Genomic DNA, 21,327 nt, shown 5'->3' with positions numbered 1-21,327 from the left:
TACCTTTGCCATGAGTTAATATGCTTTCATGTTACCATTTAGCATCCTTATGTTTCACCTTGAAGAACTCTAACATCTCTTGTTAATGGAGTTCTCTTAGTAATGAACTCTCTCAACTTTTGTTTGTCTGGTCGATCCTTCATTTTTGAAAGACAGTTTTTCTAGGTAATAATTCAGCAACTCTATAATCACTCAGTGCTCATCACAAAAAGTGTATTCCTTTTTTATTTTTATTAGATACTTGTTTGTTCATTCATTCATTCACGAGAGACACAGAGGCAGAGACATAGGCAGATGGAGAAGCAGGCTCAGGACCCTGGGATCATGACCTGAGCCAAAGGCAGACGCTCAACCACTGAGCCACCCAGGTGCCCCAGGGCACTCTTTTTTTAATCTTAATTCCAGTGTAGTTAACATACAGTGTTATATAAGTTTCAGCTGTACAATATAGTGACTTAGCAATTCCATATATTACTCAGTGCTCATCAAGATAAGTATACTGTAGGAGATAGTGCTAATTCTTTTGAGTAATCCATAAGCAGGCTGGATTTAAGATAGTAATTTGCATTATCTTATCATGCTCTCTCACCAAAGCTCAGCTTCTTTTATGTCTTCTGATTACTTGTAGGTCGTTACCCTCCTACCAGAGAAGAGGTCTATATTCATGGATTTGACATCTCAAAGAACATAATGGAGATTCGAAAAAATCTGGGCTTCTGCCCACAGCAAGACTTGTTATTTAATGACATGACAATCTCAGAACACCTATTTTTCTTCTCTGTGGTGAGTCAAAAATATTTTTAAACTACACAGTAAATTTATTTTTTTCTTTTGATATATAGATATATGAAATTTAACACATTCAGCTAGCACCACAGAGTAGTTTCATCACCCCAAAACACTCCCTCGTGCTATTCCTTTGTAAGTCATCCCTATCCCCACCCTGGTAATCACTGGTCTATCCTTAATCACTAATGTCTTATTGAGAATACCATCGTAAATGGAATCCTATATTATGTAACCTTAAAAAATTAGCTACTGACACAGAGCATAATGCCTTTGAGATCTATCCATACTAATGTATGATTAGTAGTATGTTTCTTTTAATTGCTAAGTAGTACTTCATGTTTATTTTTTAATAAATTCACTTTTTATTGGTGTTCAATTTGCCAACATATAGAATAACACCCGTACTTCATGTTTAGATGTAATATAGTACACCAATTAAAGGATATTTGGGTTGTTTACAGTATGAGTATGAATAAAGCTGTTCTGAATTTCAGGTAGAGTTTTTTGTGTATAAATATAATTTTTCATTTCTCTCAGAACGAGATTACTGGACTATATTATAAGTGTTTTTAAAGTAACTTCCAAACTTCTTTCTAGAGTGACTGTACCATTTTGCACCCCCCACCAGCCATCTATATGGCCGAGAATTCCATTTGCTCCATATCCTTGCCAGAATTTGGTATTGTAATATTTTTTAACATTTTTTTAAGGGTGAGAGAGCAAAAGCAGGGAGAGGGGCAGATGGAGAGGGAGAGAATCTCAAGCAGACTCCATACTCTGTGGAGCTTGACATGTAGCTCAGTCTCATGACCCTGAGATCATGATCAGAGCTGAAATCAAGAATTAGATGGTTAACCAACTGAGCAACACAGGCATCCCTTCTTAACATTCTAACCATTCTAATAGATATGTAGTTGTATATAATCCTGGTTTTAATTTGAATTTCATGAATGGCTAATGGTGTTGAACATCTTTCATGTACTTATTTCCTATTTTTATACCCTCTTTGATGAAATATTTGTTCAGGCCCTTTGTCCATTCTTAAAATAGGATTTTTCATTTTGTTATTAAATTTTGGAGAGTTCTTTATATATTCTGGATATATATATCCTTGGTTGGCTATGTGCTTTGCAAATATTTTTCCTATTTCTGTAGTTTGTCTTTTCATTTTCTTGGCAATGCTTTTTATAGACCAAAAGTTTTTAATACTGAAATCCGGTCTATCACATTTTTTATCACATTTTTCTTAAAGGATCCTGCCTTTGCCATCTTTTCTAGAACTCTGTGCCTAACCCCAAGGCATGAAGATTTATTCTGTATTTTCTTCTAAATTTTTGTAGTTTTATGTTATACTCAGATCTATGGTCCATCTGCAGTCCACTTGCTTAAAGTTATAAATGTAGATCTAGGTTCATTGTTTTGCATATAGATGGTCAGTTGTTCTAAAACCATTTTTGAAAATACTGTTCTTTCATCTTTGAATTGCTTTTTACAGTGTCAAGGATCAAATGGTCATATTTCTGTGGCCTTATTAACTCAAGAGTTTCTTTTATGTGCTATTGATCCACACTGCCCTGATTTGTATAGCTTTATAGTAAGTTTAATATAGGAAAGTGCTATTCATCCAACTATATTCTTTTTCTTTTTTAATTTTTTATTTTTTTAATCATAGCATCTGGCTATTAATATGGCTACATGGTATTGGCCCCATGCAATTAACATTTTGCACATTTAGTAAGCTTCAAATATGCTAATGACCTGTAACAGTCTATACACTTTATTTTTTTAATAATAAATTTATTTTTTATTGGTGTTCAATTTGCCAACATACAGAATAACACCCAGTACTCATCCCGTCAAGTCCCCCCCTCAGTGCCCGCCACCCAGTCACCCCCACCCCCCGCCCTCCTCCCCTTCCACCACCCCTAGTTCGTTTCCTAGAGCTAGGAGTCTTCCATGTTCTGTCTCCCTTTCTGATATTTCCCACCCATTTCTCCTCTCTTCCCCTCTATTCCCTTTCACTATTATCTATATTCCCCAAATGAATGAGACCATATAATGTTTGTCCTTCTCCGATTGACTTATTTCACTCAGCATAATACCCTCCAGTTCCATCCACATCGAAGCAAATGGTGGGTATTTGTCATTTCTAATGGCTGAGTAATATTCCATTGTATACATAAACCACATCTTCTTTATCCATTCATCTTTCGATGGACACCAAGGCTCCTTCCACAGTTTGGCTATTGTAGACATTGCTGCTAGAAACATCGGGGTGCAGGTGTCCCGGCGTTTCATTGCATCTATATCTTTGGGGTAAATCCCCAGCAGTGCAATTGCTCATCCAACTACATTCTTTTTCAAGTGTTTTAGCTATTATAGCTGTTTGGCTCTTCCAAATAAATTTGCGTATTATCTCTTATGTGTCTACAAAAGTTCTACTGTGATTTTGATTGATATTACATTAAATCTGTATAGCACTTTGGAGAAAGTCAATATTGTTATCATGTTGAGAGATTTCAAATCCTTGATCATGATATCTCTATTAAATTGTTTGATATAATCACCATTTTTAGTTTTCAATATATAAGTCTTATAATTTCTTTCATTTTGGGAGGCTTTAAAAAGCTTTTTGATTTCTAGTTGTTCATTTTTTGTACATGGAAAAATGATTGATATTTATATGTTGACCGTTTATTCTTTGACCTTACTGAGCTCACTTAATGGGTTTAGGAGTGTTTTTTTGTAGATTCCTTGGTTTTGTGGGTAGACAATTATATCATAGAAGAATAGGTATAAGGTCTTTGTGCCAATATGTTTGCTATTTGTTTATTTATTTACTTCATGCCACACTGGCTAGTAACAGCATGATGTTGTGGGCATCCTTGACTTGTTTCTTATCTCGGGGTATAGCATTCTATTTTCATCATTAAAATTTTTTCTTGCAAATACCATTTATTAGTATGAGGAAGTGCCTTTCTTTGTTTTTTAAATTTTATTTTAGTTCTGGTATAGTTAAAAATACAGTTTTCTGTTGGTTTCAGGTGTACAATATAGTGATTCAACAATTCTGTATAGTAGGGTAGTGCTCATCACAATATGTGTATTCTTAATCTCCTTCACCTGTTTCAGCCATATCTCCCACTCGCCCCCACTCTAGTAACCATCTGTTTGTTCTTTATACATATTTAAGAGTCTGTTTTTTGGTTTGCCCATGTAGCTTCTAAGACGATCTGCATTCTCTTTCTAGCATAAGCATTTATTGTTATGATTTTTCCTCTAGGCACTCCTTTGTTGCACCCCACAGATTTTGATACAATTTATTATATTTTCATTTTTATTCAGTTCAAAATGTTTTTTACATTCCTTGAGACTTAATCTGTGACTCATAGATCATTTATGAGTATGATCCTTAAGGTACAAGTGATGGAAAGGTGCCTTGCTTTCTTTCTGTTATGCTTAGTGCTATTTTGGTCAGAGATCATATTTTGTGTAATTATAAATGTTTTAAAATTGCTGAGGTTTTATGACTGAGGATATGGTTTATTTTGGTTACTATTCCATTTGCACTTGAGAAGAATATGTTTCCTACTGTTTGGTTGGAACTTTCTGTAAACATCAATTAGATTCAGTAACTTGATCTTATTTAGTTTTCTGTATAGTTGCTGATGCCTGTCTAATAGTTCTATTACTAAGTGAAGAGTATTTCTAAAATATCCTACTATAGTCATATATTTTTCTATTCTTCATTTCCATTCTATTCATTTTTGTTTCTGTGTTTTATTTTTTTTTAATTTTATTTATTTCAGAGAGAGAGCACAAGTATGAGCAGAGGGAGGGGCATTGTAGTCTGAAAATATACAGGGAATAATCCCAATCTTTTGGTATCAGTTAAGATCTGATTTGTGACCTACTACATGATCTTTTCTGGAGAAAGTTCCATGTGCACTCGAGAAGAATATATATTCTGTTGCTTTAGGATGGAATGTTCTGAATATTTCTGTGAAGTCCATCTGGTCCAGTGTGTCATTCATTCTTTGATCTTCTGCTTAGATAGTCTGTCCATTGCTGTGAGTGGGGTATTAAAATCCCCTACCATTAATGTATTATTACCTGTGTGTTTCTTTACTTAGGTATTAATTGGTTGATATAATTGGCTGTTCCCAAATTAGGAGCGTAAATATTTATATCTGTTAGATCTTCTTGTTGGCTAGACCATTTAAGTATGATAGTATGATTTCTTACTGTACTCTTTGGTTTAAGATCTAATTTTTCTAATATGAGGATTGCTACCCTAGCTTCCTTTTGAGGTCCATTTGCATGGTAAATGGCTCTCTACCTTGTCATTTTCAGTCTGGAGGTGTCTTGAGGTCTGAAATGAGTCTCTTGTAGACAGCATATGGATAGGTCTTGCTTTTTTGTCCAATCTGATACCTTGTGTCTTTTGATTGGAGCATTTAGCCCATTTACTTTCAGAGTAATTATTGAAAGGTATGAATTTAGTGCCATTGTATTACCTGTAAAATCCCTGTTTCTGTATATTGTCTCTGTTTCTTTCTGGTCTATGTTACTCTCGAACTCCCTCTCCCCTTAATATTTCTTACAGGGCTGGCTTAGTGATCACATACTCTTTCAGTTTCTGTCTTGGAAGCTCTTTCTCTCTCCTTCCATTCTGAATGACAGCCTTGCTGGATAAAGTATTCTTGGCTGCATATTTTTCTCATTTAGTACCCTGAATATATCTTGCCAGCCACTTTCTGGCCTGCCAGATATATGTGGAGAGGTCTCCAGTCAATCCAGTGTTTTCCCTCTATATGTTAGGAATCTCTTGTCTCAAGCTGCTTTCAGGATTTTCTCTTTATCTCTGAAATTTGTAAGCGTTTTTATTATATGTCAGGTTGTTCATCTATTTTTATCAATTTTGGGAGGGGTCTTCTCTACCTCTTGGATATGAATGCCTATTTCCTTCCCCAGATTAGAGAAATTCAGCTATAATTTGCTCAAGTACACCTTCCGGTGTGTGCTCTCTCTCTCTCTCTCTCTTACTCTCTCTCTATCTCTTCATCCTTAGGCACTCCAATAATTCTGACATGTATTCTTTTCATGGCATCACTGGTTTCTCAAAGGCTTTCCTCATGGGCTATTATTTGTTTTTGTCTCATTCCCTCTTTCCTTTCCATAGACTTGTCTTCTATGTCACTAGTCTCTCTTCTGCCTCATTTACCCTCACTGTTAGAGCATCCAATTTAGATTGCATTTCAATTAGACTGTTTTTAATTTCGGCCTGATTACATCTCATTTCTGCACTAAGATATTCTCCAGTGTCTTTTATGCTTTTTTGAAGCCCAGCTAGTACTTTATAATTGTTATCCTAAATTCTATCTCTAACCTATTTTAGTAAAAAAATAAAAGGCCAAGAATCCCAAAAAAGAGAAAAAAGATAGAAAAAAACAAAAGTAAAGAGGAAAAAAGGGCAGCCCAGGTGGCTCAGCAGTTTAGCACTGCCTTCAGCCCAGGGCATGATCCTGGAGACCCGGGATCGAGTCCCACATCAGGATCCCTGCATGGAGCCTGCTTTGCCCTCTGCCTGTGTCTCTGCCTCTGTGTGTGTGTGTGTGTGTGTGTGTGTGTGTCATGAATAAATAAATAAAATCTTTTTTAAAAAGAAAAAAAATGAGAAGAAAAAAGAAAAAAGGGGGGGAGGGGGAACTGGGAGATGGTAGTGGTGATGAAGTTATAGTGGAGGGAGAATGTAGTCTACCTGAGGGGTCCCAGAGGGTGATCCTCTTGGTTCTGAGTATATTAAGTTCTGTATGTTAGAAGATGCTCAGTCCCAAATTTATATAAACTGGAATACTTATAGAGATCCCCAACATTGACCACAAAAACATAAATGAGATAAAAGAGGGGGACAGAATGGGAATGAAGAGAGAATATAATCTCACAGAATGAATCAGCACAGTGTAGCACTTGGTTCTGAGTATATGCTGGTCATGTTTTAGAAGGTATTAACTTACACCATTGTAGAACAAAGTGAGGCAGAGAAAACAAAATTTTAAAAAAAACATATCTTGTATATCTCCCAAAATTAAGTTGGATATGTTGAAGGGAATCTGGAAGTGGAAAATATATCTAAGACATGTAATTGTAGAAATATGAAACTCAAAAACGAAAAAACTTAGAAATGAAGAGGTGGTAAAAATATTGTAGTTAAGGTGGGAAAAGAGAAAAAAGTTGGAAATTTTTAGTCTGATATAAAAACGAATTGTAATGGAAAAAAGGGGGGTGGAAGGAGGGGTATCCTCTAGTTCTATATACTGTAAATCCCTCAACTTCCCCTGGAGCTTTCCAGCACTGCTTGGTCAAGATTTTGCTCTTCCCCTGTTATTCCAGCTGTTCTTTTGAGGGAGGGGTCTGCTGTGCTGATTCTCAGGTGTGTGTACCTGGGGGAGATGCCCGCACCACCACCTGCCGCAGGGTGCCGGGCTTAGTGGGAGCTGTTTATCCTGTGAGACCCCTGCTTCCTGGTGACCCCGCCTCTCCCACGCACACCGTGAAACAAGGAGGGACAACACTGACAGCGGCCAGGCCTCCAGCTTGGCCAGGCCTCCAGCTCCAGCTCCCCTAGATGCTCCTGGACTGGGGCAGGGGTGGCACGGGGGGCACTGATCTGCACAGCTTGGGGGCACCCGGTGGCAGGAGAGTCCTTGCTGTCCTGTGCCCTCCCTGCTACCACGTGTCCCGGGGGGAGTGCAGGATCATGGGCTGTGTTCCCTGGCGCCCTGGGATCCAGGGCCCTGTGCTGCTGGAATTGTGCTCCCAGGGCCTCGGCACCGAGGGCAGCAGGGTGCAGACACCTCTGTGCGGAGCCACACGCCTGACCAACTGGCTTCTCCCAGGTGCCCCGCCAGGTGCGTGTGCCAAACCTCTACTGAGATTGACCCACAGTTTGTGGTACGCTCTCTCCCAGGTGCACTTCCTCTTTTAGTGACTCCAGGAACCTGAAGGCTCCACAGCTCCTCCTGCAGTTCTGCTAGACTTCCCTGCTAAGTGCTTTTCCATCGGGGAAGAATTGGTGCAGATTCTTAAAGTTCTGGCTTCTCCAGGGCTGGGCTTTCCTATCCCAGAGACTTTTGCCGCGAAGCTTTAGCCCGGCTCCTCACCGTGCCCCTCTCCCACTTGATTCTTTTTTATTTTATTTTTTTCTGTCTTCCTACCTTGCTAGAAGCGACAGCCCTTCTCTCTGTAGTTTTCTGGCTGTTCTCTCTATAAATCTCAGGTCTGAATCCGGATAATTTTTATTGATCAACCTTCAAGTTCACTGACCCTTTACTCTATAATTTCTATTCTATTATCTAATGAGCCTTTTATTTTGGTTATTGAAATTTTTTAGTTTTAAGATTTCCACTAACTTCTTCTTTATTTTGTTGATACTTTCTAGTTTAATTCCAGCATCTGTGCCATCCTGACATTGATATCTGCTGATTGTCTTTTCCTAAGTGAGTTGAGATTTTTGTGATTCTTTGTGTGCCAGGTAATTTTTGTTTTTATCCTGGATGTTTTCAAAAGTAAATCATGAGACTTCATCTTGTTTATATCTTATCTGTGGACTATGGTTTTAGTGTCAGCTTCAAAGTCTTTGCAGTGATATTCCAGGCTCTCCCTTGTATGTTACTCAGTAATTCACATATGGGTAGAGGTTTACTAATTAGCATAATTCTTAAAGTTTGGTATGCTAATTAGGATTAGATCCATATATATATAAATGATGGGGTAAACATGAGTTCATAAATAACTTTACAGTCATACTTTCCTGCTCCTCTCTCCTGTTATCTCTCCAGTATTTTCTAGTTGCTGAAAATTCCTTTCTCAGTCCTCTAGCAGAAACTGCCCACTTTAAAAAAAAAAAAAAGAAAGAGAAAAAGAAAGAAAGAAAGAAAGAAAGAAAGAAAGAAAGAAAGAAAGAAAGAAAGAAATTGCCCATTTTCATGATTGTGCCACAATCAAGTAGCTGACAGGGTGGTAAAAAGCAACTGGGGGGATCCCTGGGTGGCGCAGCGGTTTGGCGCCTGCCTTTGGCCCAGGGCGCGATCCTGGAGACCCGGGATCGGATCCCACGTCGGGCTCCTGGTGCATGGAGCCTGCTTCTCCCTCTGCCTATGTCTCTGCCTCTCTCTCTCTCTCTCTCTGTGTGACTATCATAAATAAATAAAAAAAAAAAAAAAAAAAAAAAAAAAAGCAACTGGGTTTGACCCTCTCCTGTTGGAGCCATGGCTCTACTCAAGTGAGAAGATTCCTTTCCCTCAGAATTTTGGCTTTTACAGGATTCCCTTTCCTTTCTGTTCTTGCCACTATCGCTGCCACAGGCTCCTAATGGGTTGGAGCAAGACTCCTAATGGGTTCCTTTTTTATTTAAAAAAAAATAAAATAAAAAGGAATTGGCCCTCCCACCTCCCACACTCTCTCAGAGCTTTAGGAGTTTTTTTTTTTTTTCTTTTCCATTCCTCAAACCAGAACTAAAGAATTTCTCCTCAATCTCAATTGTATCTGCATTACCATGCTTTGGATTACTTTGTGTTCAGGCTAACAGGATACACAAGGGGGAAAATGGTAAACCCAATGCTGGGTCAGTGGTACTTCAAAATATGGTATTCTGTTCCAACTTCTGATGTTTACTTTTTATAGTTCTCCAGGTTTAATAATTGAGTTCAGTGGGAAATGAAGGGGGGGGGGTGGTTTACTCCATCATGCCTAGAAAATAGAGATGTTTCTTTTCTCCTTCCATTCCTGAGTTCCAGATGTCTATAAATCTGAGAATAAACTCTTTCCTTAGGAGCTCTCCTTTAAAGGGAGGCAATGTGAAGAAGACACTATGTAGCTGATGTGAGAAAAGAGATGGGATAAGGTATTTTTTACACTGGAAAGAAATTTCATTTATCTACATAGATGTACAAAGAAAGCTATGATCTAAACACTTTACAAGGATAAAGTTGGATGCATCATGTAAATTCTGCCTCCTCTTTTTAGGTTAAAAGAATATATCAAAACATGTATTCTATGGAAATTGACCATATGCTGTCTACTTTTAACCTGCTAGAAAAGCGTGATACACTTTCAAAGGCACTGAGTGGAGGAATGAAGCGCAAACTCTCCATCATCATAGCACTTATGGGGGGCTCCCAGGTATTAAAGAAAAGAGAGAGAAAAGAGGGGGTTGAGGAGGCATTAACCATGGGTTCCTTCCAACTAATCTAGAAAACTCAGCTGACAAAAACCTGAGAGTTGATATGAATCTTAAAGGAATTCTGCCAATGATAGAAGGAATTTGCCTTTTTTGGCTCAATTGTCATAACATGGTTTGGGATTTTTTTTTTTTCTCTAGGGTTTTTTCACTATGTTTAGTCTAGATTTTGTATCTTAGCTTAAGTGTGTTCCTGTCAAAGAGCAATTATGACACCAGTAGCCTAGAATGTCATAGAATTCTTCTGGTTTTTAGGTAGTGTTACTTGATGAACCATCATCTGGTATGGACCCAGTCTCAAGGAGAGCCACCTGGGAGCTCCTTCAGCAGTATAAACAGAATCGTACCATCTTATTGACCACTCACTACATGGATGAAGCTGATCTCCTGGGTGACCGCATTGCCATCATGGTCAGGGGGACCCTGCAGTGCTGTGGCTCTTCTGTCTTCCTGAAACAAACATATGGTTCTCTATCCCTTTGCTCATTCTTGTGATATTGATGTCTTAGTGATATTCTTCTAACATGATTTTAATGATATATTGTCAGTATAGCCAAAACATCAGTGACTCCCTCTGTCCTACTAATTAGATTTCAGTGATTCTAATTGGTTTTTAAGGCCCTTTGCAACTTAGATATTCCTTATATATATTTATTGTTTGTTCTCTAAGACATACATTAAGACTCACAAAATACTTTTATCAACCTACAAAGGCCATCCTTATTTCTCCCACTTTACACCTACTGACAGTTTTCTTTGTCCCTAGAATACAGTTGTGTCCAAATAGATTTATGTGTTGAGTAATTAATTGGTTGATGAGGAGAGGAAAGGACTAATTTCTCATTTGCCAAACAAGTTTTAAATCTCATATGGTGAGATAACTCTAAAATATGATAATTGGCAGTAAGGATACCATACAAGTAGAATAATATAGTCATTGACTTTGATAAGTATAGGACTTTTTTAGGAGATAAAACTGAAACATCAAACAGTTAATTATCAAGGGCTAAAATTATAGTAATAGTAATTCAAAATTGGGTATAAACATAAATGTAGATAAAGATGAACTGCTTCATCATTTATTCAGTATATGAATTCATTCAACTCACATTGTTTACTCTATACTAGTTATTATGGTATCCACTTTACATATCATATTTAATATTCAAAACAACCACCTCATTTTATAGAATGTAAAACTGGGCCCTAGATAAATAAAAAAATGATCTAAAGTCATATTTATATTCCCATTTAGGTATTTCAAAGTTTATGATCGCCTTAGAGGTTTGAGTTTGTACAGTTGACTTGTAATTCAAAATTAGATTTATCTAAACTAATTGTGCTAGGCATGCCATTTAAACAGCTATGCTTTTAATAAATTATTTCTAATTTCTAATAGCATTCACTACTGTTACTAATTTCTGATAAAATAGTACATAATACACAACTAGGTATTTTAAAAGATATAATACTTTGGGATGTTCCAGTCCCTTCTTATATGCTAAACTTTAAATATACTTAAATTGCTTCTTACATCTTAATCAAAAGCCTGAGATTTTTGTTTGCTTCTTTAATGGCATAGGAAATTCCATGTTGGTATTAGCATTCAACTCTCACTTAACAACCTCACTTCTCTGCTAAAGGAGGCATTTTCTTTTCAGTTTTAAGAGCACAATTGTGTCATCATTCCTGAGAAATAAAAACAATTTACATACCAATTTTTTTTTTATTTTTTTTAAAGATTTATTTATTTATTTATTCATAGAGATGCAGAGAGAGAGAGGCAGAGACACAGGCAGAGGGAGAAGCAGGCTCCATGCAGAGAGCCCAACGCAGGACTCAATCCAGGGTCTCCAGGATCACGCCCTGGGCTGCAGGCAGTGCTAAACCTCTGCGTCACCGGGGCTGCCCTACATACCAATTTTTAAGTAAACTAGTTCCGATAGCTAATAAATAGTGGGTAAATCACTTTATTCTCAGGATATAGTTGCCTCTTTGTAAAATGTAATAGTGTCTTCCACACTATAAACCAAGTAGATAAACCAGATTATCTTCTAAGAGATATATATACTTAAAAACCTATTAGTCACATTTTTAATCTTAAATAGAAACATAAATGCAAATACAATGACCATTTGTAATGCATATTTAAAATAATGATGGTTTTCTCCAATTCCAGAAAACAATTTCTCTGTATAACAGAGAAAACACTAAATGTAATAGTTCTCTAATTTCTTTAAAATCACTAGTCAGAAATCATATTCTTAGGCTTTTCATGGATCTCTGTCTAAAATTTAACAACTTTCTTTCAACACTTAATATAGCCCTTTTCTGCTTTATTTTTTCCTAACATAGTATATATTTTAACTTACTCCTCTTTATTAGTATCTGTGTCCTTTTACTAGAAAGTAGCTCTTAAGAAGGCAGAAATTTTGCATGCTTTGTTCACTGATCAATCCTCAGGGCCTAGTTAATGCCTGATACACACTGGACAACCAGTAACAATAAATGAATATTTTTTAAGATTACAGTTTCAAGAGTGATAAGTAGCCAGATTAAAGGGGCCTTTCTTCATATGTATACTATTTCTGATTATATACACTAAGCTATTATTGTTCACTAAGAAAATTATAGGAGTTATGTTTATTCAATACCTTGGTTCTTGGAACCACATTTGGAAGTTTAAGGCATGAGCCTTCCTTGAGTCATAACAAAGTATCTTGTGACATTCTATGTCTTCTTTGTGGACCTAGGTAACTTGAAAGATGAAGAGCCAAGTTTGGATTTACAAGGAGATTAAAAAGTCTGAAAATGCTTCATGTGGTCTTTTAAATGATTTCTCTCAGGTGCTGGATATCACATAGTCATGGAAAAGGAATCACATTGTGATGTTGAAAAGATCTCAGAAATAATTCATTCTCATATTCCAGATGCCACTGTGGAAAATTTTACTGGAGCTGAATTATCATTTATTCTACCCAAAGAATATACACACAGGTAAAGGGTGAAAGTTCTACATGAATGGTTTGGGTGACCAGAAATCATTTTTAATTTTTTATGTTTAGCAAGGTGAGCAGTAATTTACCAACAAGCCAGTGTCCAGTTACAACTGTCAGATGCTGACTAGATTTGAGAAATTCACAACTGAAGATTTCTCTCATTGAACGAGAGGATTGCCTCATACGTTCAAGTTCACAAAAGGCTTACTTGAATTTTTTGTTTATTTAAATTATAGTTAATTAACCTGCAGTATATTATTAGTTTCAGGCATATAGTATTCAGCACTTATACCCAGTGCTTATCACAAGTGCACTCCTTAAACTCCATCACCTTTTTAACCCATCCCTTTAACCACATCCACTCTGGTAACCATCAGTTTGCTCTCTATAGTTAAGGGTCTGTTTCTTGGTTTGCCTCCCTCACTTTTTTCTCCTTTGCTCATTGTTTGTTTCTTAAATTCTACATATGCAAAGAATACAAAACATTAATTCCAAAGGATGCATGCACCCCCCATGTTTATAGCAGCACTGTCAACAATAGCCAAATTATGGAAACAGCCCAATATCCATTAACAGATGAATGGATAAAGAAAATGTGGTGAGAGGAGTTAAGATGGCCGAGGAGTAGGGGAACTCTAAGTTTGTCTTGTCCCTTGAAGCCAACTAGATAAGTTATCAAATCATTCTGAACACCTGAGGAACCAATTGGAGATCAGAGAAAACAATTTCTACAAGTCTACAAGTCGAAAAGCAACCACCCTCTGGAAGGTAGGAGTTGCAGAGACTTGAATCCAGTGTGATACACCTGAGAATACAGTGGAGGGGAGGGAGCCTGCTTAAGGATGCTACCACAAAGTATTATAAACAGTGGAGTGCAGAATTGGAACTTAACAGAAGTCTGCTACAATGAGGAATATGCCTGGCCAAAGGTGCTCAGGTGGTGAAGCAGGATGGAATCCCAGGTGTGACAACATTGTCTGAGGTTCCCTGGGGTGTCAAGAAGAACAGGTGGTGTTTGAGTGTGGCAGAGTTCCCAGGCATAGGAGCATGGAAGCCAGCTGAGAACAGTGCATCTAAGTGTTGGCTTTCTCCTATGTGTTGCCATAAACTGAAAACCACTGTGCATTTGTGTGACTGCTTTCCTGGGCTGAGTCCAGCAAAAGGTAGAAGCCTGGTGAAACGCAGCACCCCAGGATGAACAGTATGGGTCCACACTCCAGAAGTTATTAAAATTTGGGGTTTTGGATCTCACATGCCTGAGGTAAATCCTCCATCATAGGCTGGTAAACACAGAGTTCTGATGGAAGCTGAGAGGATGGGGAGTGATTGACTGCTTTTCTGTGAAGGCCCACGTAAGAGTGAGGGGTGTGAATTTTCAGCTCCAGGGCTAGAGAACAGGGCACAGCCACATTCATCCCACCCATCAATTGATGAAAGCCTTCATTATGCAAAACAGCGCCTCCTAGTGGAGTCTTGAACCCCTTACACCAATCCCTGCCTCCCTGAAAACTGGAGGCCCATTTCCATTAAGGCAAGTCCACCTGAGAATCAGTGCAACAGGCACCTCTCCCAGAAGATCAGCACAAACAACTCACGCAAAGTCTACTGATCATGGAGGTCTGCAAAGCTTCAGCTCTTGGGGAAAAAAGTATATAGCATTCTTTGTATTTTTATTCCTTAGCCTTTCGTATTTTTTGTTATATTATTTTTTTAATTCTTTTTCTCTTTTTAATTTGTATGTTTATATATACTTTATATATTTTTATATTTTGTTTCCTTTCATTAAATTTATATGTGTGTATATATATGTATGTGTGTATGTATGTATATATGTGTGTGTGTGTGTGTGTGTACCTCTTTCTTTTGGGATCTAGTTTCTTTTAACAGACCAAAACACACACAGGATCTAGTTTCTTTTTGTTTGTTACTGTTTTTTTCTTGTTTTCTAGACAAAATTATTAGACAAAATGGAGAAATTCACCCCAAAAGAAAGAACAGGAGGTAGTACAGCCAAGGATTTAATCAATATGGATATAAGATGTCTGAACTAGAATTTAAAACAATTATAGAGTCACGGTGTTGTGCTGTGGGGAAGAGACGAATTTGTAAACCCTGAAGCAAGGTTCTGCCTACCCAAGGCCGCTGCTTTGTGGAAACCCTGGATAAGCCACTGTCACCATGTTCGACCAGGAGGCAAACCTTCAACTGAGGACTTGGGGGATAAGAAGGAAGGAGAATACATTAAACTGAAAGTCATTGGGCAGGATAGCAGTGAGATTGACTTATTCAAAGTGAAAATGACAACACATCTCAAGAAACTCAAATAATCATACTGTCAAAGACAGGGAGTTCCAGTGAATTCACTCAGGTTTCTCTTTGAAGGTCAGAGAATTGCTGATAATCACACTCCAAAAGAACTGGGAATGGAGGAAGAAGATGTGGTTGAAGTTTATCAAGAACAAACAGGGGGACATTCAACGGTTTAGATATTCTTTTTATTTTTTCTTTACCCTCAATCCTTTTTTATTTTTAAAAATAGTTCTTTTGTAATGTGTTCAAAACAATTGAAAACTGGCACCCCATCTCTTTAAAACATCTGGCAATTTGAATTCTAGTGCCCATTATTGATTATCACTTGTTTTCATTGTGCTGATTTTTGGTGACCAAACCTCAGCCCCTTTCATATTGCCCTTTCCTTTTTAAAAATTACATGTGTGCACAGAGAGGCCACCTTTTCCAGGACTGTGCATTTTCAGGCTTGTGATAAGATTGACCAATACAGTTGTTCGTGATGACTTTCCAATTGGCCCTGAAGTTCTAGCACACTACTGGATTGTGACTTTCAGTGGGAGATGGAAGTTTTTCAGAGAACTGAAAATGAGAAAGTGGGAAAATGGGAAAATGACCATTCCTTAACTTGAAGCTTCTTTTAAAATTTGAGGATCTAGACCAAAAGAAGAGAAATATCAGGCTGGAGTAGAGAAGACAAGGATAGTGAGAGTAAATGACTAATTCCAAAGATGGCTTCACTGAAGAGAAAGCATTTTAAGATAAAAAGTCTTGTCAGAAGATCCCATAAAAGTTCTAATTTTCATTAGCAGTTAATAAAGCTATTCATGCAGAAGTGTATTCAATAGAACATTGCTCTTTTTATTTTATTTGTACTTTTTGGCCTGGGATATGGATTTTAAATGGACATTGTCTATACCAGCTTCATTAAAATAAACAAAATATTTGTAAAAATTGTAAAATATATATATAAAATAAAACAAATATAAAGATATTGGCTGAGGTTGAAAACGTAGAAGACACTAGAGAATCCCTTACTAGAGTGAGAAAAGAACTAAAATCTAGTCAGGCTGAAATTAAAAATGCTACTATTGAGAATCAGTTCCAAGTGAAGACCAAAATAACCAGGCTGAACAAAACAGAAGAGTGAATCAGTAACCTAGAAAACAAAATTATGGAAAATAAGGAAACTAAAAAGAAGGAAATAAAACTATTATATCACAAAGGTAGACTTAGGGAACCCAGCAATTCCATAAAGCAAAGTAATATCCATATAATAGGAGTACTAGAAGATGAAGAGTGGGAAATAGGAGAAGAAGGTTTATTTGACCAAATTATATTTGAGAGCTTCCCTAATCTGGGTAAGGAAACACACATTTAAGTTCAGGAGACACAGAGAACTACCCTTAAAAAAAAAAAATAGGGCAGCCCAGGTGGCTCAGCGTTTTAGCACTGCCTTCCACCCAGGGCCCAATCCTGGAGACCTGGGATCAAGTCCCACATCGGGCTCCCTGCATGGAGCCTGCTTCTCCCTCTGCCTGTGTCTCTGCCTCTGTGTGTGTATGTATGTGTGTGTCTCATGAATAAATAAGTGAAATCATTTTTAAAAATCAACAAAAATAGATGAACACCTCAACATATTATAGTGAAAGTTGCAAATTACAAGATAAAGAGAAAATCCTGAAAGTAGCTTGGAAGTGAGGCCCTAAACCTACAAGGGTAGATAGATAAGGCTGGCAGCAAACCTGTCCACAGAAACCTGGCAGGCCAGAAAGGACTGGTATGATATAGTCATCATGCTTAATGGGGAAAATATGAAGCCAAGAATACTTTATCCAACAAGGCTGTCATTCAAAACAGAAGGAGAGAGAGAGTTTCCAAGACAAAAACTTAAAGGAATTTGTGAACACTAAATCCTTCAGGAAGTATTAAGAGATATTTAATATAAATATCTTTAATATGTATTTAATTAACATTTATTAATATTTTATATAGTTTTATATATTTATATAATAAAATATTTCATACATTGCATATTTAAAACAAAATATTAAAGCGAGAGACCAAAAGTAACAAAGACTAGAAAGGAATAATCTACAGGAGCAATGACTTTACAGGTAATACAATAGCACTAAATTCATATCTTTCAATAATTATTCTGAATGTAAATAGATTAAATGTTCCAGTCAAAAGGCATATTAGAGTATCTATGGATTAAAAAAACAAGACTTATCAATATGCTACTTACAAGAGACTCATTTTAGATACAAAGATACCTCCAGATTGAAAGTGAGGGGATGAAGAACAATTTATCATGCTAATGGACATGAAAAGGAAGATGGAGTACCCATCCTTATAGCAGAAAACCTAGATTTTAAACCAAAGAATGTAATAAGAGATGAAGAACATATTATTATAAAGGGTCCTATCCAACAAGAAGATCTAACAATTGTAAATATTTATGCCCCTAACTTGGGAGCACCCAAATATATGTCAATTAATAAACATTTAAAAACTTATAATAGTAAAATAATAGAGGATTTTAACACCCCACTCACAGAAATGGACAGATATCTAAGTAGAAGATCAACAAAGAAACAAGAGCTTTGAATGACTCACTGGGCCAGATGGACTTAATAGATATATTCAGAACCTTTCATCCTAAAAAGAAGAATACACATTCTTTTCAAGTGCACATGGAAAATTTTCTAGAATAGATCACATACTGGTGACAAATCAGGTCTCAATTGGTACAACTTGATTGAGATTATACCATATATATTTTCAGACCACAATTCTATGAAATTTGAACTAAACCACAAGAAGAAATTTGTAAGAACCACAAATACTTAAGGTTAAAGAACATCCTACTAAAGAATGAGTGAGTCAATCAGGAAATTAAAGGAGAATTTTAAAAGTATATGGGAGGAAATGAAAATGAAAACATGACAGTTCAAAATCTTTGGGATGCAGCAAAGGCATATATAGAAATACAGTAGTATATTAAGAGTATATAGAAATACAGGCCTTCCTCAAGAAGCAAGAAAAGTCTCAAACACACAACCTAACCGACACCTAAGGAGCTGGAAAAAGAATAGAAAATAAAGCCTAAATCCAATAGGAAAAGAGAAATAATAAAGATTAGAGAAGAAATCAATGGTGTAGAAATTTAAAAATAGAGAACAGATTGATAAAAGTAGGAGCTGGTTCTTTGAAAGAACTAATAAGATTGATAAACCTCTAGCCAGACTTACCAAAAAGAAAAGAGAAAGGACTAAATAAATGGTGCTGGGAAAATTGGACATCCACATGCAGAAGAATGAAACTGGACCACTCTCTTTCACCATACACAAAGATAAACTCAAAATGGATGAGAGATCTAAATGTGAGACAAGAGTCCATCAAAATCATAGAAGAGAACACAGGCAACACCCTTTATGAGCTCGGCCACAGTAACTTCTTGCAAGATACATCCACAAAGGCAAAAGAAACAAAAGCAAAAATGAACTATTGGAACTTCATCAAGATAAGAAGCTTTTGCACAGCAAAGGATACAGTCAACAAAACTAAAAGACAACCTACAGAATGGGAAAAGATATTTGCAAATGACATATCAGATAAAGGGCTAGTTTCCAAGATCTATAAAGAACTTATTAAACTCAACACCAAAGAAGCAAAAAATCCAATCATGAAATGGGCAAAAGACATGAAGAGAAATCTCACAGAGGAAGACATGGACATGGCCAACATGCACATGAGAAAATGCTCTGCATCACTTGCCATCAGGGAAATACAAATCAAAACCACAATGAGATACCACCTTACACCAGTGAGAATGGGGAAAATTAACAAGGCAGGAAACAACAAATGTTGGAGAGGATGCAGAGAAAAGGGAACCCTCTTACACTGTTGGTGGGGATGTGAACTGGTGCAGCCACTCTGGAAAACTGTGTGAAGGTTCCTCAGAGTTAAAAATAGACCTGCCCTACGACCCAGCAATTGCACTGTTGGGGATTTACCCCAAAGATTCAGATGCAATGAAACGTCGGGACACCTGCACCCCGATGTTTCTATCAGCAATGGCCACAATAGCCAAACTGTGGAAGGAACCTCGGTGTCCATCGAAAGATGAATGGATAAAGAAGATGTGGTTTATGTATACAATGGAATATTACTCAGCCATTAGAAACGACAAATACCCACCATTTGCTTCGATGTGGATGGAACTGGAGGGTATTATGCTGAGTGAAATAAGTCAATCGGAGAAGGACAAACAGTGTATGTTCTCATTCATTTGGGGAATATAAATAATAGTGAAAGGGAATATAAAGGAAGGGAAAAGAAATGTTGGGAAATATCAGGAAGGGAGACAGAACATAAAGACTCCTAACTCGGGGAAACGAACTAGGGGTGGTGGAAGGGGAGGAGGGCGGGTGTTGGAGGGCAATGGGTGACGGGCACTGAGGTGGACACTTGACGGGATGAGCACCGGGTGTTTTTCTGTATGTTGGTAAATTGAACACCAATAAAAATTAATTTAAAAAATCATGAATGAATGTAGAGAGATCACAATGAACACCAAAGAAATACAATTATAAGAGAATATTATGAGCAATTATATGCCAATAAATTAGGCAATCTGGAAGAAAGGGATGCCTTCTTTAAAACATATAAACAAAACACTGAAATAGGAGGAATAGAAAATCTGAACAGACCCATAACTGGCATAGAAATTCAATCAGTAATCAAGAAACTCCCAATGAACAAGAGTCCAGGGCCAGATGGCTTCCCAGGAGAATTCTGCCAAACATTTAAAGAAGAACTAATATCTGTTCTCTGAAATTATTCCAAAAAATAGAACTGGAAGGAAAAATTCCAAGCTCATTCTACAAGGCTGGCCTTACTTTGATCCCCAAACCAAAGACCCTACCAAAAAGGGAATCACAGACCCCATTCCTGATGAACATGGACCAAAAATTCTACAAGGATACTATCTAATAGTATCCAACAATACACTGAAAGTATTATTCCAAGTAGTATTTGTGGCCTGAAGGGTGGTTCAACATCTGCAAATCAATATGATACACCACACTAGTAAAAGAAAGGAGAAAAACTGTATCATCCTCTCAATACATGCAGAAAAAGCATTTAACAAAATACTGCATCTTTTCTTGATACAAACCCTCTGAACAAAGTAGGGATAGATGGACCATACCTTAACATCATAGAAACCATATACAAAAAAAAAAAAAAAAAACTACAGCAAATATCTTCCTCAATGGGGAAAACCTGAGAGCTTTTCCCCTAAGTTCAAGAACAAGGATGTCTATTTCCACTGCTGTTGTTCAACATAGTACTGATAGTCCTAGCCTCAAGCAGCCCAACAAAAAGAAATAAAAGGCATCCATATTGTCAAGGAAGGAGTCAAATTTCACTCTCCACAGATGATATGGTACTCTATGTAGAAACCTCAAAAGACTCCACAAAAAATTTCCCAGAACTGATACATGAATTCACCAATGTTGCAGGATATAAAGTCAACATATAAAAATCTGTTGCATTTCTCTTTTTTTTTTTGAGATTTTATTTGTTATTTGACAGAGCACAAGCTGGTGGAGCAGCAGGCGGAGAGGGAGAAGCAGGCACCCACTGAGCAAGGAGCCCAAATAAGACTTAATACCAGGACCCTGGGGTCATGACCTGAGATGAAGGCAGATACTTAACTCACTAAGCCACCCAGGAACCCCTGGAATAACAGATATTGTTAAAATATTTATGGTACTCAAAGCAGTCTACACATTCAATGCAATCCCTATCAAAATAACACCAGCATTTTTCACAGAGCTAGAACAAACCCTAAAATTTGTGGAATCACAAAAGACTCCAAATAGCCAAAGGAATGTTGAAAAAGAAAACCAATGCTGGAGGCATCACAGTTCCAGACTTCAAGCTGTATTACAAAGCTCCAGTCATCACAGTATGGTACTGGCAAAAACGCATAGATCAATG

General features: G+C 37.1%; 1 protein-coding gene and 1 pseudogene across 3 annotated transcripts in view; both read left to right on the top strand.

The window, feature by feature from the left end:
* LOC112908324 (phospholipid-transporting ATPase ABCA3-like) overlaps positions 1-16,150 on the top strand; it is a 92,249-nt gene extending 76,099 nt beyond the window's left edge. For 2 of the 3 annotated variants that reach the window (XM_072753690.1, XM_072753689.1), the window contains exons 12-16: positions 629-783; positions 9,817-9,972; positions 10,286-10,496; positions 12,877-13,027; positions 14,979-16,150. In XM_072753690.1, coding sequence (XP_072609791.1) covers positions 629-783; positions 9,817-9,972; positions 10,286-10,496; positions 12,877-13,027; positions 14,979-14,991 — 686 coding nt within the window. In that variant the 3' untranslated portion in view covers positions 14,992-16,150. The remainder of the gene's footprint in view (positions 1-628; positions 784-9,816; positions 9,973-10,285; positions 10,497-12,876; positions 13,028-14,978) is intronic. The other variant, XM_072753691.1, reaches the window with a different exon arrangement.
* On the top strand, positions 14,997-15,515 carry LOC140598067 (small ubiquitin-related modifier 1-like; annotated as a pseudogene).
* Positions 16,151-21,327: the final 5,177 nt, after the last annotated feature.

The sequence above is a fragment of the Vulpes vulpes genome, chromosome 3, assembly GCF_048418805.1.
Source record: "Vulpes vulpes isolate BD-2025 chromosome 3, VulVul3, whole genome shotgun sequence".
Classification (NCBI taxonomy): domain Eukaryota; kingdom Metazoa; phylum Chordata; class Mammalia; order Carnivora; family Canidae; genus Vulpes; species Vulpes vulpes.
This window is presented reverse-complemented; position numbering and strand designations above follow the sequence as displayed.